At 50.7% G+C, this 10,777-nt stretch overlaps 1 protein-coding gene across 3 annotated transcripts; it reads right to left on the bottom strand.

Moving 5' to 3' along the window:
• Window positions 1-643: 643 nt before the first annotated feature.
• Window positions 644-6,405, bottom strand: LOC125545215 (interactor of constitutive active ROPs 2, chloroplastic-like). 3 transcript variants are annotated; one of them, XM_048709105.1, is made up of 5 exons: window positions 6,249-6,405; window positions 5,913-6,132; window positions 4,540-4,649; window positions 3,041-3,212; window positions 644-2,191 (listed from the first exon to the last, which is right to left on the bottom strand). In XM_048709105.1, exons 3-5 carry the CDS (start codon window positions 4,557-4,559, stop codon window positions 845-847), a joined length of 1,539 nt encoding a protein of 512 aa, XP_048565062.1. In that variant the 5' UTR covers window positions 4,560-4,649; window positions 5,913-6,132; window positions 6,249-6,405; the 3' UTR covers window positions 644-844. The 3 variants fall into 3 exon arrangements, with proteins under 3 accessions (XP_048565062.1, XP_048565063.1, XP_048565061.1); XM_048709106.1 differs by lacking the exon at window positions 5,913-6,132 and having other exon boundaries at window positions 6,249-6,267; XM_048709104.1 differs by lacking the exons at window positions 4,540-4,649; window positions 5,913-6,132; window positions 6,249-6,405 and adding an exon at window positions 3,320-4,508.
• Window positions 6,406-10,777: the final 4,372 nt, after the last annotated feature.

Raw genomic sequence — 10,777 nt, 5'->3', positions numbered from 1 at the left:
GGGTGGCCGAAGGTGAAGTGGAGGTGAGGAGTTCCATTTTGTCAGCACCAGGGGCGGCGGACGGTCGGCGGCACGGGTTGCGGCCATGTGCCAGCTAATGTTTGATTCTCCAAACCAAAAATTTAGATTTGCAAGAATGCATGTTCCAACCTTTGACAATTCGGACCCGAGGGTGGTGGTTTTATCAAAGGTGGAAGAGTTTACGTAAGTACTCTCCCTTTGTCCATGAATAAGTGTAATTCTAGTTTCTGTCTTAAATCAAAATTTTAAAACTTTGATCAACTTTATAGAAAAAGTAACAACATTTATGACACTAAATAGTATCACTAGATCCGATTTGAAATTTACTTTCATAATACTACGCCAATTTGATGTCATATACTCCCTCCGTTCCGAAATATAAGTCTTTTTAGATATTTCAAATAAACTACAACATACGGATGTATGTAGACATATTTTAAAGTATAGATTCACTTATTTTGCTTCGTATGTAGTCATCTATTGAAATCTCTATAAAGACTTGTATTTTGGAACGGAGGGAGTATGTTATTATTCTTTTCTATATAGTTAATCAAAATTTTAAAACTTTTGACTTAGGACAAAGATAGAAGTACACCTGTTCACGGACAGAGGGAGTACAGTATTACGATCAAAGGATGAACTGATTCAATTCATCATATACCGCGTATGATACATCTATGAGCACGTTCAGTACAATCACACCTATGTTTTTACACCACGAGAACCGGCAAAACAATTTTACAAGCGAGGGAAAAAATGAACAGCTCGATCCCTACGATCGAGCCACGCCACTACTTGACATCAGTTGATCGGCCGATCAGCCTCATTTCTTCCACATTCCACTGATCCTCCGGAGCACGTTGCCGTTCTTCCTGGCCGCCGCCGCGTCGTCGTCGAGCTCGTCGTACAGGCCCGCGTACTTGCCGCCGTCCAGCGACTCGCCGCGGTCCAAGATCTTCCCGTTGCCGCCCTTGCCCACGGTGAGCAACGCCATGGCGGTCTCGGCGGCCTTCCGCCACTGCTCGGCCTGCACCCTCAGCCGCCTCAGCTCGGCCTCCGTCTCCCCCTTCTTCGCCGCCTCCGCCGCCGCGTCGGCGTCCGACTTCTCCGGGACCTTCTCGGACTCGTACTGCCGCAGCTCGAGCTTCAGTTGCCCGTTCTCCTGCAGCGCGCCTTGCAGCTGCGCCTTCAGCTCGTCGGCCGTGCTGTTCGTTCTCGCGTCGTCCTGCAGCTTCTTGGTCGCGTCATGGGCGCGCCGCAGCTCGGACTCCCTGTCGAACAGGCTCGCCTTGAGGAACATGACCTCGGACTTGGCGCTCGCGAGCGCGGCGGCGAGCTTGCCATGCCGCAGGTCGGACTCGACCTTGATCTGGTCCATGAGCTCGTACGCGCATTGCGTCTCGACGGTGCTCAGGATCTTCTCTTCCTGGAACCTGGCCTCCACGTCCTCCAGCGCCGACCTCAGCTCGGCGGCCTCCGAGTCCGAGCAGTTGCAGCTCTGGCCGGCTGCGGCGGCGGCCTTTGCCGACGTCGTCTCCGCCACCTCCTCCTCGAGGGCCTTGAGCTTCGCGCGCGACTCCTCGAGCTCCGTGACGACGAGGCTGAAGGAGTCCATCAGCTTGGAGCCGTCGGTGAGCAGCGAGTCGATGGTGGCCCGGCTCGCCTCCAGCTGCTGCTTGCACTCCTCGTGCAACGCTCGCGCCCGCGCCTCGGCCTCCTCGCTCGCGGAGAGCTTGGCCTTAAGCTCGTCAACGGTCGCCAGCGCCTCGGCCACCTCCTGCTTGCGGTCGGCGCGGGCGGCCGCGGCGAGCTGCACGCGGAGGCGGTGCACCTCGCCCATGGCGGCGACGAGCGCGGCCGAGTCCGCCTCGTGCTGCTTCTGCATGGCCTCCAGCTCCGACTGCCACGAGCGATCGCGCTCCTGGGAGAGCCGGCGGAGCTCGAAGATGCGGGTCTGCTCCACCGAGGAGAGCTCGGCGAGCTGCGCCCGCGAGTCGCTGGCCTGCGCGGACGCCTCCGCCGCCTGCGCCCTGGCCTCCTCGGCCTCCTGCAGGGCCCGCTTCCTGAAGTTCTCCGAGGAATGGAGCTGCTCCTTGGCCTTCTTGAGCTCGTCCTGCAGCTGCGAGAGCTGGGACTCGAGCTCCGACAGCTTCATGGGCGACCTCCTTTTCTGAAGTCATCAAATTCAGCAGAAAGATTAGTGGTGTGTGCCAAACTCCAATCAGCAAACTCGTCGTGGCTTCACTTTCAACCATGGCATGATTAGCGAGGGATTAGTGATGGAAAGTTCTGGTATTTGGAATTTTAGATGATTGTCTTGCTGTGCATTACTGCCCCTGCCAACTTTCACCACTTTCGGCTCGAAAGAAAATACTTTCACCACTTCGCATCATCACACTGCAAGAGTTCTGTTGGCAGTTGTCCTTGCAGTAAGGCACGGATTTGTGAAAATTGGCGCGAACATTAGCTCGAAAAAATGATCATTTGACCAAGTAAGAACGAAGTATTTTGTGTGTTCTAAAGGTACTTGATTAGTATGCTTAACCTTCTTGTTTTTTCTGAAGACATAACCAGTACAGAGAATAACTACCGATGTAAGTACAGTGTCCCTCTCTGTCTGAAACTTTTATCTGGAGTTGGCCTCCGTGTTGCGGTAAATCAAACCATACTCGGATGATTACTAGGACAACTACTAGTAATATTAATATCGCTTAATGGGAACACTTCATTTTAGCTACCGGATAGAGGTACCTGTCTGTTTCAGTGTACTCGGAGTAACTGACAGTCTGCTACATCAAGAGCGGGACAGACCAATAGCCAACTACAGCGAACCGAGACAGTATCAACGTCGACAGATACAGGTATTGCCAAATCCGGGCAAAATGTGAGAAAACATGGGTGGCATTCAAGAACATGTAGCGACATCTCTTAAGTGCTCGTAACGAACTCTCAACAGTCTCTCAAAAATCTCTTTCTTTCTAATAAAGATTAAAAACAAGTTGGAAGCAGAGATTCGTACCTCTCTTTCGGCGCTCATGGTGGTGCGGCGCTCCACCTTGGGGCTCCGGCCGGTGGGCGACTTGGTCGCCGCCGCGTCGACGCCGGAGTCCAGGCCGGCCAGCCTCGTCGGCCGGCCCGTCTTGCTTGCTCCGAGGGGAGACCCGCGGGCAGGGTGCTCCACGGAGCCATTCCTTCATGCCAAGAACGCACAAGTACAGTCAGTCAGAAACCTCAACCAAAAAGGGAAAAAAATCGTAAGGCAGGGGAAGCTATCCCAGGCTGAAGTGAAGTTCCTTGCCTCACGGCTGTACTGCTCGAATATAACCTCAGAAAATGCATCTTGCTCAAGTACAGCATGACTAGAGGAGGCACAGGGTTTCAGTGCCCCCCTTCATCCCAAATGCAGGGTAGAAACCAGAGAGAAGAACTCCAAAGTTCTGACCAGAAAGCAAAGCTCAAGAACCGCTCCGGATTCAACGGCTCAACACACTTCAGCTCGAGCGAAGTGAACCAGATGCAGAGAGGAGAAGCCGCGAGAAGCAATGGGGAAACAAAGAATCCGAGGCCGGCCGAAAGCGGCAAAGGCGACCGACAAGAAGTGAATGGGGAGCAACCGGGCGAGCGAGCGAGCGAGAGAGAGGGAGAGGCAGGCAGGAGCCGGGAAAGGGGAGGCGCATTAGCTTAATAACCTAATGATCCCCCGTGATATGCAAGCACGGGGGCGAGGCTTTACAGATGCGGGTTAGCGAGGGGAGACAGGTGGACCAGCGCCGCACTGCGGCTCCTTTGGCCGCTTGGCGCCGGGCTCAAGAACCGGACATGGCGCAGTCACATGCGTGCAGTGCGGTGCGCCCCCGATTTTGAAAATTTTGGTCGCTTCCTGGCTGCCTCCGGCAAGATAGGTGGTGGTGTGTAAGGGTGGAAGCGTAGTTTATGGCCGCCCACACGAATGGTTAACATGTCACGGGGCGAAATTAGCGTGATTGGTTATGTTTATCTAAGGTACAGTAGTATACTGTAACGAGCAGGCCTGCAGCTGTTGAGAGCCTCTGTTTAATCTCCCTGAGCACAGAGCATATCAATCAGCAGTGCTGCCTCCAGTTCCAGTCCATTGATGAAGGGAGGTTCGAACACAGGTTAACTCTGCTCAAAACTTTGCGAGGGAGCAGAACAGTAACCGGATGAAGGCGAGATAGGAGAACAGCTTTGGCGTCAAGGGGAAGGTAGTAGTAAAACCGGTGCATGCACATTGACTGAATCCGTGCTCAGATGATCTGAGTATGGAAGAGTAGAATCTATCTAACATCGCGGAGACCGATGCATGGAGATAAACAAAGCATGGTACGCGTCAAGATAAGCAACGCATGGAGGAAAGAATCAAATAAGCGGCAGCACATGACGCCTCAAAACGAACAATCAAACTGCTAAAAGTATCAAGCGGCACATGGATGGAACTCAGTGCTCAGTAGAGTAGAGGACGGAGGGGGAGGATGGCACGAACGAACGAACGGAACATACCTCGCCTTGGCTGTCTGCATGGCCGGCCGGCTATATCTCTGTTCCGAAATTTGATTGAGAGCCACCGGCACTGCTGGTATGTGTGGTTTGCCCACCTACAGGAAAGAAAGCTGCAACGAGACAAGCAGAAAAGGGCGGTCAGCTCGGCTCCCTCTCTGGACCGGAGGAAGAAGGCAGGGGGGAGAGGCCAAGAGAAGGCTAGCTAGACGCTAATCGCCACTTTGCTATGGCGATGGAGGGCGAGAAGGCCCTTTGTAGTACTAGTATCTCCTCTCCACATGCAGGAGAAAAGCAACTAAATAATGGAGGGAAGCAAGCAAGCAAGCGTTGTAGTACTACTAGCGCATCATTCCCGGCTAGGCTTGCTTGCCGATTGCTTCCCCGTCTAACCTGGCACTAACCAGTGCACCGCAACCACTTAGCCACCCAACAGCGACGGCCCCGTGGCTTTTTAAACAGCACTAATCGGGAGGCATCATCCTTAAACCGGGAGGCGCGCAGAGGCAGCCCGTTTCTTTAAGCTTTGCTTTGGCACGGGCGGCGATGATCACCGGCCGTCTACATGCATGGTCCCTTGCAAGATAGCGCACATTATACGCGCGCCACTACAACCACCAGACTTGAGCCCGGAGAGAGGTGCGGCCGAAGCAAGCGAGCGAGCAAGCAAGCAAGAATCCACCACCATCACCATGGGAGGCTTGCCCTTTTGTTTTGCTCACTATCTCTTCACCCTTACTCAAGCTCCCCACACACAAAACAAAATCAATGCAATGGTGCACATGAATGGTGGAAAAGTAGTTGGGCCAAATGGCAAGTACGTGTACATCCAGTTAATTAGTAGCTCGGGTATTAAATACGTGCGCACCTAATCTCCTTTCCATTAGCCAAAGCGCGCGAGAGAAATGAAAGGAGAAAGCAGAAATAAGCCATGCTTTTACCTCAGGATAAACTAACTGACTGAGTTATTGATGCCCACATGTATTTATGGGGTGATTGGTGACGACGAGAGACAAAAATCCCCAAAGCTTGGGGAGGGAGGGACGGCCCGAGAAGCTTTACAGCTTGTATCTGCCGGATACATAAGCAACCCTGTCGGCCGAACTAGCTTCTTTTTTTCTTGAGAAATGTCGGCCAAACGAGCTAGGCTGGTAGTAGGTGGTAGACATGGGCTTGCACATATATGTACGAGACGAGCTGGGAGCAAAATTGGAGGTCACTCCATCGTGGGATGCATGTCGTCCCTCCCCTCTCGCCTTTGGACCGATTCCAACGGGGCACAAATGCGTGATGCAACCGAGCTAGCATGGATGATGCGAGACGCTGAGGGAGGAAATGCATGGCGGAAATGTGAAAGAAGGAGCATCAAATCAAACCTCGCCGGCCTGTCCTGTCGGGGACGGGAGAGCTCGGAATGGGCTGGGCGGTGCCTTTCCTCCTCTGCTGCCTTGTTCACGCCGTGCTCTGGGACGCCACCATTGCCGAAGAGGGGGCGACGGAGGGGTAGGGGGGCATCTGCTCTGGGGAGTAGGGTGTCATCATGCCCTTTTAAACAAGAGGAATGGAATGGAGACAGGTCGTGGGGATTTCGGAAGGCTGCAGGGGAACGCAACAGCACGAGGAAGAAGAACAATCACTTTCCGCGCTCAGGGAGCTCACGCGGCAACAAATCAAATCGAATCAAATCAATGGGGATGGATGGATCTTCATACCCGTCGTACAGTGCTCGGGCTTTGTTTTTGCAATATCCCGCCCGTTGTCAACTCCTTCTGGTGCCTGTCGCCGTTGGGGCTGGGGCTGAGGTTGGGCTCAACGACGCGCGGCGGGGCTGTTGGTCTCTCTCGTCTCGGATAGCGTTCTTCCACGCTGGCAAACCGGAGCGCGCTAGACTAGGCTAGCTGCTTTACCAAAGCGTGGAGCGCCGCGTGCACGCTCGCCCCTGCAGAGGCGTCAGTATTTACAGTACAGTACGCTACGATCAAAGGTGAAAAAAGGGAAACTTGTCCGGCAAAAAAGAGTGTCGCGTGGCGGTGTACTTGCGATGTGCGATTGGCGGATGCATGCAGACGGGAACGAAGACAAATATACTACATGCCACCGGATTGCGCGCTCTGACGACCCGTGTGCGCGCGTGTTTCGAACTTTTTACTGCCGAAAGGAACGAGACAGATCTACGCGCCTGTACCGTAGCAGAGGAGTCCCCATTGGTACCGAACTGTCGCAGGCCTGGGCGACATGGGGACGAGGACTGACCGGTCCAGCTCGCGTCGGTAACACGACAAGCGTACCATCCATCTTGCTCTCGAGCCCGGCCCGGACGGACGCGCGCATGCCGCTCCGCACGGGAGCGGGGACGCCGGCTACAGTACAAGCGTTGCGCGCGCGCGCGCAGCAGCCGCCGCCGTCGTCTTTTGGCCCGGCGCCGGGCAGGTAGGCGCCACCGCCAGCGGACGGGGACGGGACTCGACCCGTCGACCGAGAGGCACGTGAACTCGATGCCTGCCCGGCCGCACAAAAGTCCCGTGCTCCCGTCGGCATGTGACCGGGCTCGGGAAATCGGAGAGCAGCGGAGGCCTTTGCTTTGGCCGGCGTGGATCCATCGGGCCCGGCCGGCCACCGCGCGCCGTCTCTCTCCGAGAGCGAAATCTACCTTGGTTTTTACGACGCGCGCGGCTCCACCGTGCTCCAGATAAGATCTGCCGCCGAATCATGGCGAGACTGCATGCGCGCCGGCTCCACCGCCGGATAACGGACGCTGATTTCTCCGTGCAGTCGCAGTAGCGATGTCAGCTTAATTGCGATGTGGTTTTAGATAAGAGATGGTGATCTACTACTCGCCCGGACACCGGACCGGTGCGCGCACAGTGCGCGCCGCCGTGCCCCTACACGGCAGGCCCTGCTACAGTGCATATGGATCAGCGGCCAGTGGTTATCGTACGTACACTTGAGCGGTCCAACTTGCTTGCCGTTGTGTCCACTGCTCTCTGCTCCTGCTCGTTGACAGGCACCTCCGGTCGGTCGGCCGGCCGTCTCGCCCGCCCGCCCTCAGCGCACGCGCATTGAATGCGCGCACCCGCCCGTGCTGCGATCGTTGGTACTAACCACCGGCAAAGCAAAGTATAATGGTCATCCAAGGCAAGGCAGACGACATGGCGTTGTGTGTTATTACGTGGTACGTCCGCGTCGGGGCCGAGGGTTTCGTCCGCTGCTGGTTCGCTGTCGCTCGGTCGCAGGCCTCTCCTCCCCTCACACAGCTTCCCCTGATCGAGCTCCGCTAGGGCACTAGGTCTTCTTTTGTTAGATAATAACAAGAAATAAACGAGACAAAGAGACACGGATTTTTACGTGGAAACCCTTGCGGGAGAAAACCACGGACGCACGAAGGCGCAATCACTATGAGGAAGAGTATTACAAGCACAAGACGATAGGCCGTCTGAGGTGCGACTACATGGGGTATATAAGAGGGCAATACATGAGAGTCCTTGGAGGACAAGTAAACGAGTTGTACTCGTACGCGTCGACGTCAACGCAAAGGCCCACATCAGTTGTACTACGTCTAGTCTAACACGGTATAATTTGGATCACAATTTAACAATCTCCACCTTGATCCAAATTTCCTTCAGTAGTCGAAGAAAGTGAATAACTCCATCCAAATCAGCATAAACACCTTGTGCGTCAAAGTCCATAGGACTAGTGAGAAATATCAACTAAGCCTGAGCAAAGCTCAAACTTATTGGTCGGAACTGGCTTTGTCATCATATCAGCTGAATTATCATGAGTACTTATCTTGCATACCTTCAAATCGCCTTCAGCAACAACATCTCGAATATAATGAAATCTGACATCAATGTGCTTTGTCCTCTCATGATACATTGGATTCTTTGTAAGATATATAGCACTTTGACTGTCACTAAATACGGCAGGGCAAGATGAATCTCCACAAAGCTCAGAATACAAACCTCTCAACCAGATAGCTTCTTTGCATGCCTCAGAAATAGCCATATACTCGGCATCAGTAGTGTAACAAGCCACAATAGACTGCAAAGTTGCTCTCCAACTCACAGCGCAACCACCAATGGTGAAAACATAACCTGTGAGTGATTTTCTCTTATCCAAATCACCAGCAAAATCAGAATCAACAAAACCAACAAGTCCATCTCTAGTTTTCCCAAACTGTAAATAAGCATTAGAAGTGCGTCGCAGGTATCTGAAAATCCACTGAACTGCTTTCCAATGCTCTTTTCCAGGATTAGCCATGTATCTACTGACAACACTCAATGCATATGATAAATCCGGACGAGAACAAACCATGGCATACATAAGTGAACCAACTGCACTTGAATAGGGAACTCTAGACATGTACTCAATATCTGCATCTGACTTAGGACATAAAGCTGATGATAATTTGAAGTGTGCAGCTAATGGAGTACTTACTGGCTTGGCATTATGCATATTAAAACGACGAAGAACTTTATCAATATATCCTCTCTGACTTAGATATACTTTTCTAGACGGTCTATCTCTTGATATTTCCATGCCAAGTATTTTCTTTGCTACACCCAAATCCTTCATCTCAAATTCATTACTCAATTGCTTCTTTAGTTCATTAATATCTGACATACTCTTTGCAGCAATAAGCATATCATCAACATAAAGGAGCAAATAAATAGTTGAACCTTTGACAGTTTTCAAATAAACACAACTATCATAATTAGACCTTTTGAAACCTTGAGAGAGCATAAAGGTGTCAAATCTCTTGTACCACTGTCTTGGGGATTGCTTCAATCCATAAAGAGATTTCTTTAACTTACAGACAAGCTTTTCTTTTCCAGGAATAACAAAACCTTCAGGTTGTTTCATATAAATATCCTCTTATAATTCTCCATGTAAGAATGCAGTTTTAACATCCAATTGTTCAAGCTCAAGATCATGCATGGAAACAATACTGAGTAAAGTGCGATTAGAGCTATGCTTCAAAACAGGAGAAAAGACTTCGTTATAGTCAATACCTGGAATCTGACTGTAACCTTTAGCAACTAACCTTGCTTTATATCTTGTCTCATCATTAGGAGAAACACCTTCTTTCCTCTTGAAAACCCACTTGCAACGAATAGGTTTCTTCTCTCTAGGTAATCTTACTAAATCCCAAGTGCCATTCTTTTCAAGTGATTCCATCTCATCATGCATAGCAGTCATCCACTTATTACTATCACCAGAAATAATAGCCTCGGAATATGAAGAAGGCTCAGAATTACCATCAATTTCTTCTGCAACAGATAAAACAAAAGAAACAATATTGCACTCTTCAATTAACCTGTCTGGTTTATTAATACCCTGCCTGACTCTGTCACGTGCGAGATTCCAACTGGGTGGAACAATAGGCTAATTTGGAGTGGGAGTGACATTATCATCATTAACGACGGGTTCATCATGTGCATCAACAATTTCATTACTAGATGTATCACCCGAGTCAATAACATGCTCCACCTGAATAGTAGGCTGCTGAATAGTAGGCTGCCGTTCACTCTCAACAGGAACATTAGTAGATGAAACATCATGTAACATAGCAGATTCATTAAAGATAACATTTCTGCTAACAACAACCTTTTGGGTTTTAGGATTCCATAATTTAAAACCTTTAACACCAGACTTATAACCAAGAAAGATGCACTTAACAGCCCTAGGCTCCAATTTTCCATTATCAACATGAGCATAAGCAGTGCAACCAAAAACTCTCAACTGTGAATAATCAGCAGGTGAATCAGACCATACCTCAATTGGAGTTTTTTTATTAAGAGCAATAGATGGTGAACGATTAATGAGATAACAAGCAGTGGAAGCGGCCTCAGCCCAAAAACGCCTATGCAAACCTGCATTGGACAACATGCAACGGGCTCTGGAAATAATGGTCCTGCTCATGCGCTCAGCAACACCGTTTTGTTGAGGAGTATAAGGAACGGTGTAGTGTCTGACAATGCCTTCAGACTTTCAATAATTCTTAAATTGCTTAGAACAGAATTCCATACCATTATCAGTGCAAAGTATTTTTACCTTCTTTTCAGTTTGTCTCTTAATCATAATCTTCCACTCCTTAAATGCTGAGAATGCTTCATATTTATGCTTCAAGAAATAAGGCCATACTTTTCTCGAATAATCATCAATAATAGTCAGCATGTAACTAGCACCACCTAGTGACTTCTTGCGAGATGGTCCCCATAAATCAGAATGCACATAATCAAGA

This window comes from Triticum urartu, chromosome 3 (genome assembly GCF_003073215.2).
Source record: "Triticum urartu cultivar G1812 chromosome 3, Tu2.1, whole genome shotgun sequence".
Classification (NCBI taxonomy): domain Eukaryota; kingdom Viridiplantae; phylum Streptophyta; class Magnoliopsida; order Poales; family Poaceae; genus Triticum; species Triticum urartu.
This window is presented reverse-complemented; position numbering and strand designations above follow the sequence as displayed.

Coding starts and splice junctions, on each gene's coding strand:
- LOC125545215 (XM_048709104.1), bottom strand. CDS start 3,378: ATGCTGTACTTGAGCAAGATGCATTTTCTGAGGTTATATTCGAGCAGT. Junction 3,213..3,319: donor TCGAGCAGTACAGCCGTGAG/GCAAGGAACTTC, acceptor CTTGGCATGAAG/GAATGGCTCCGTGGAGCACC. Junction 2,192..3,040: donor CCATGAGCGCCGAAAGAGAG/GTACGAATCTCT, acceptor TGATGACTTCAG/AAAAGGAGGTCGCCCATGAA.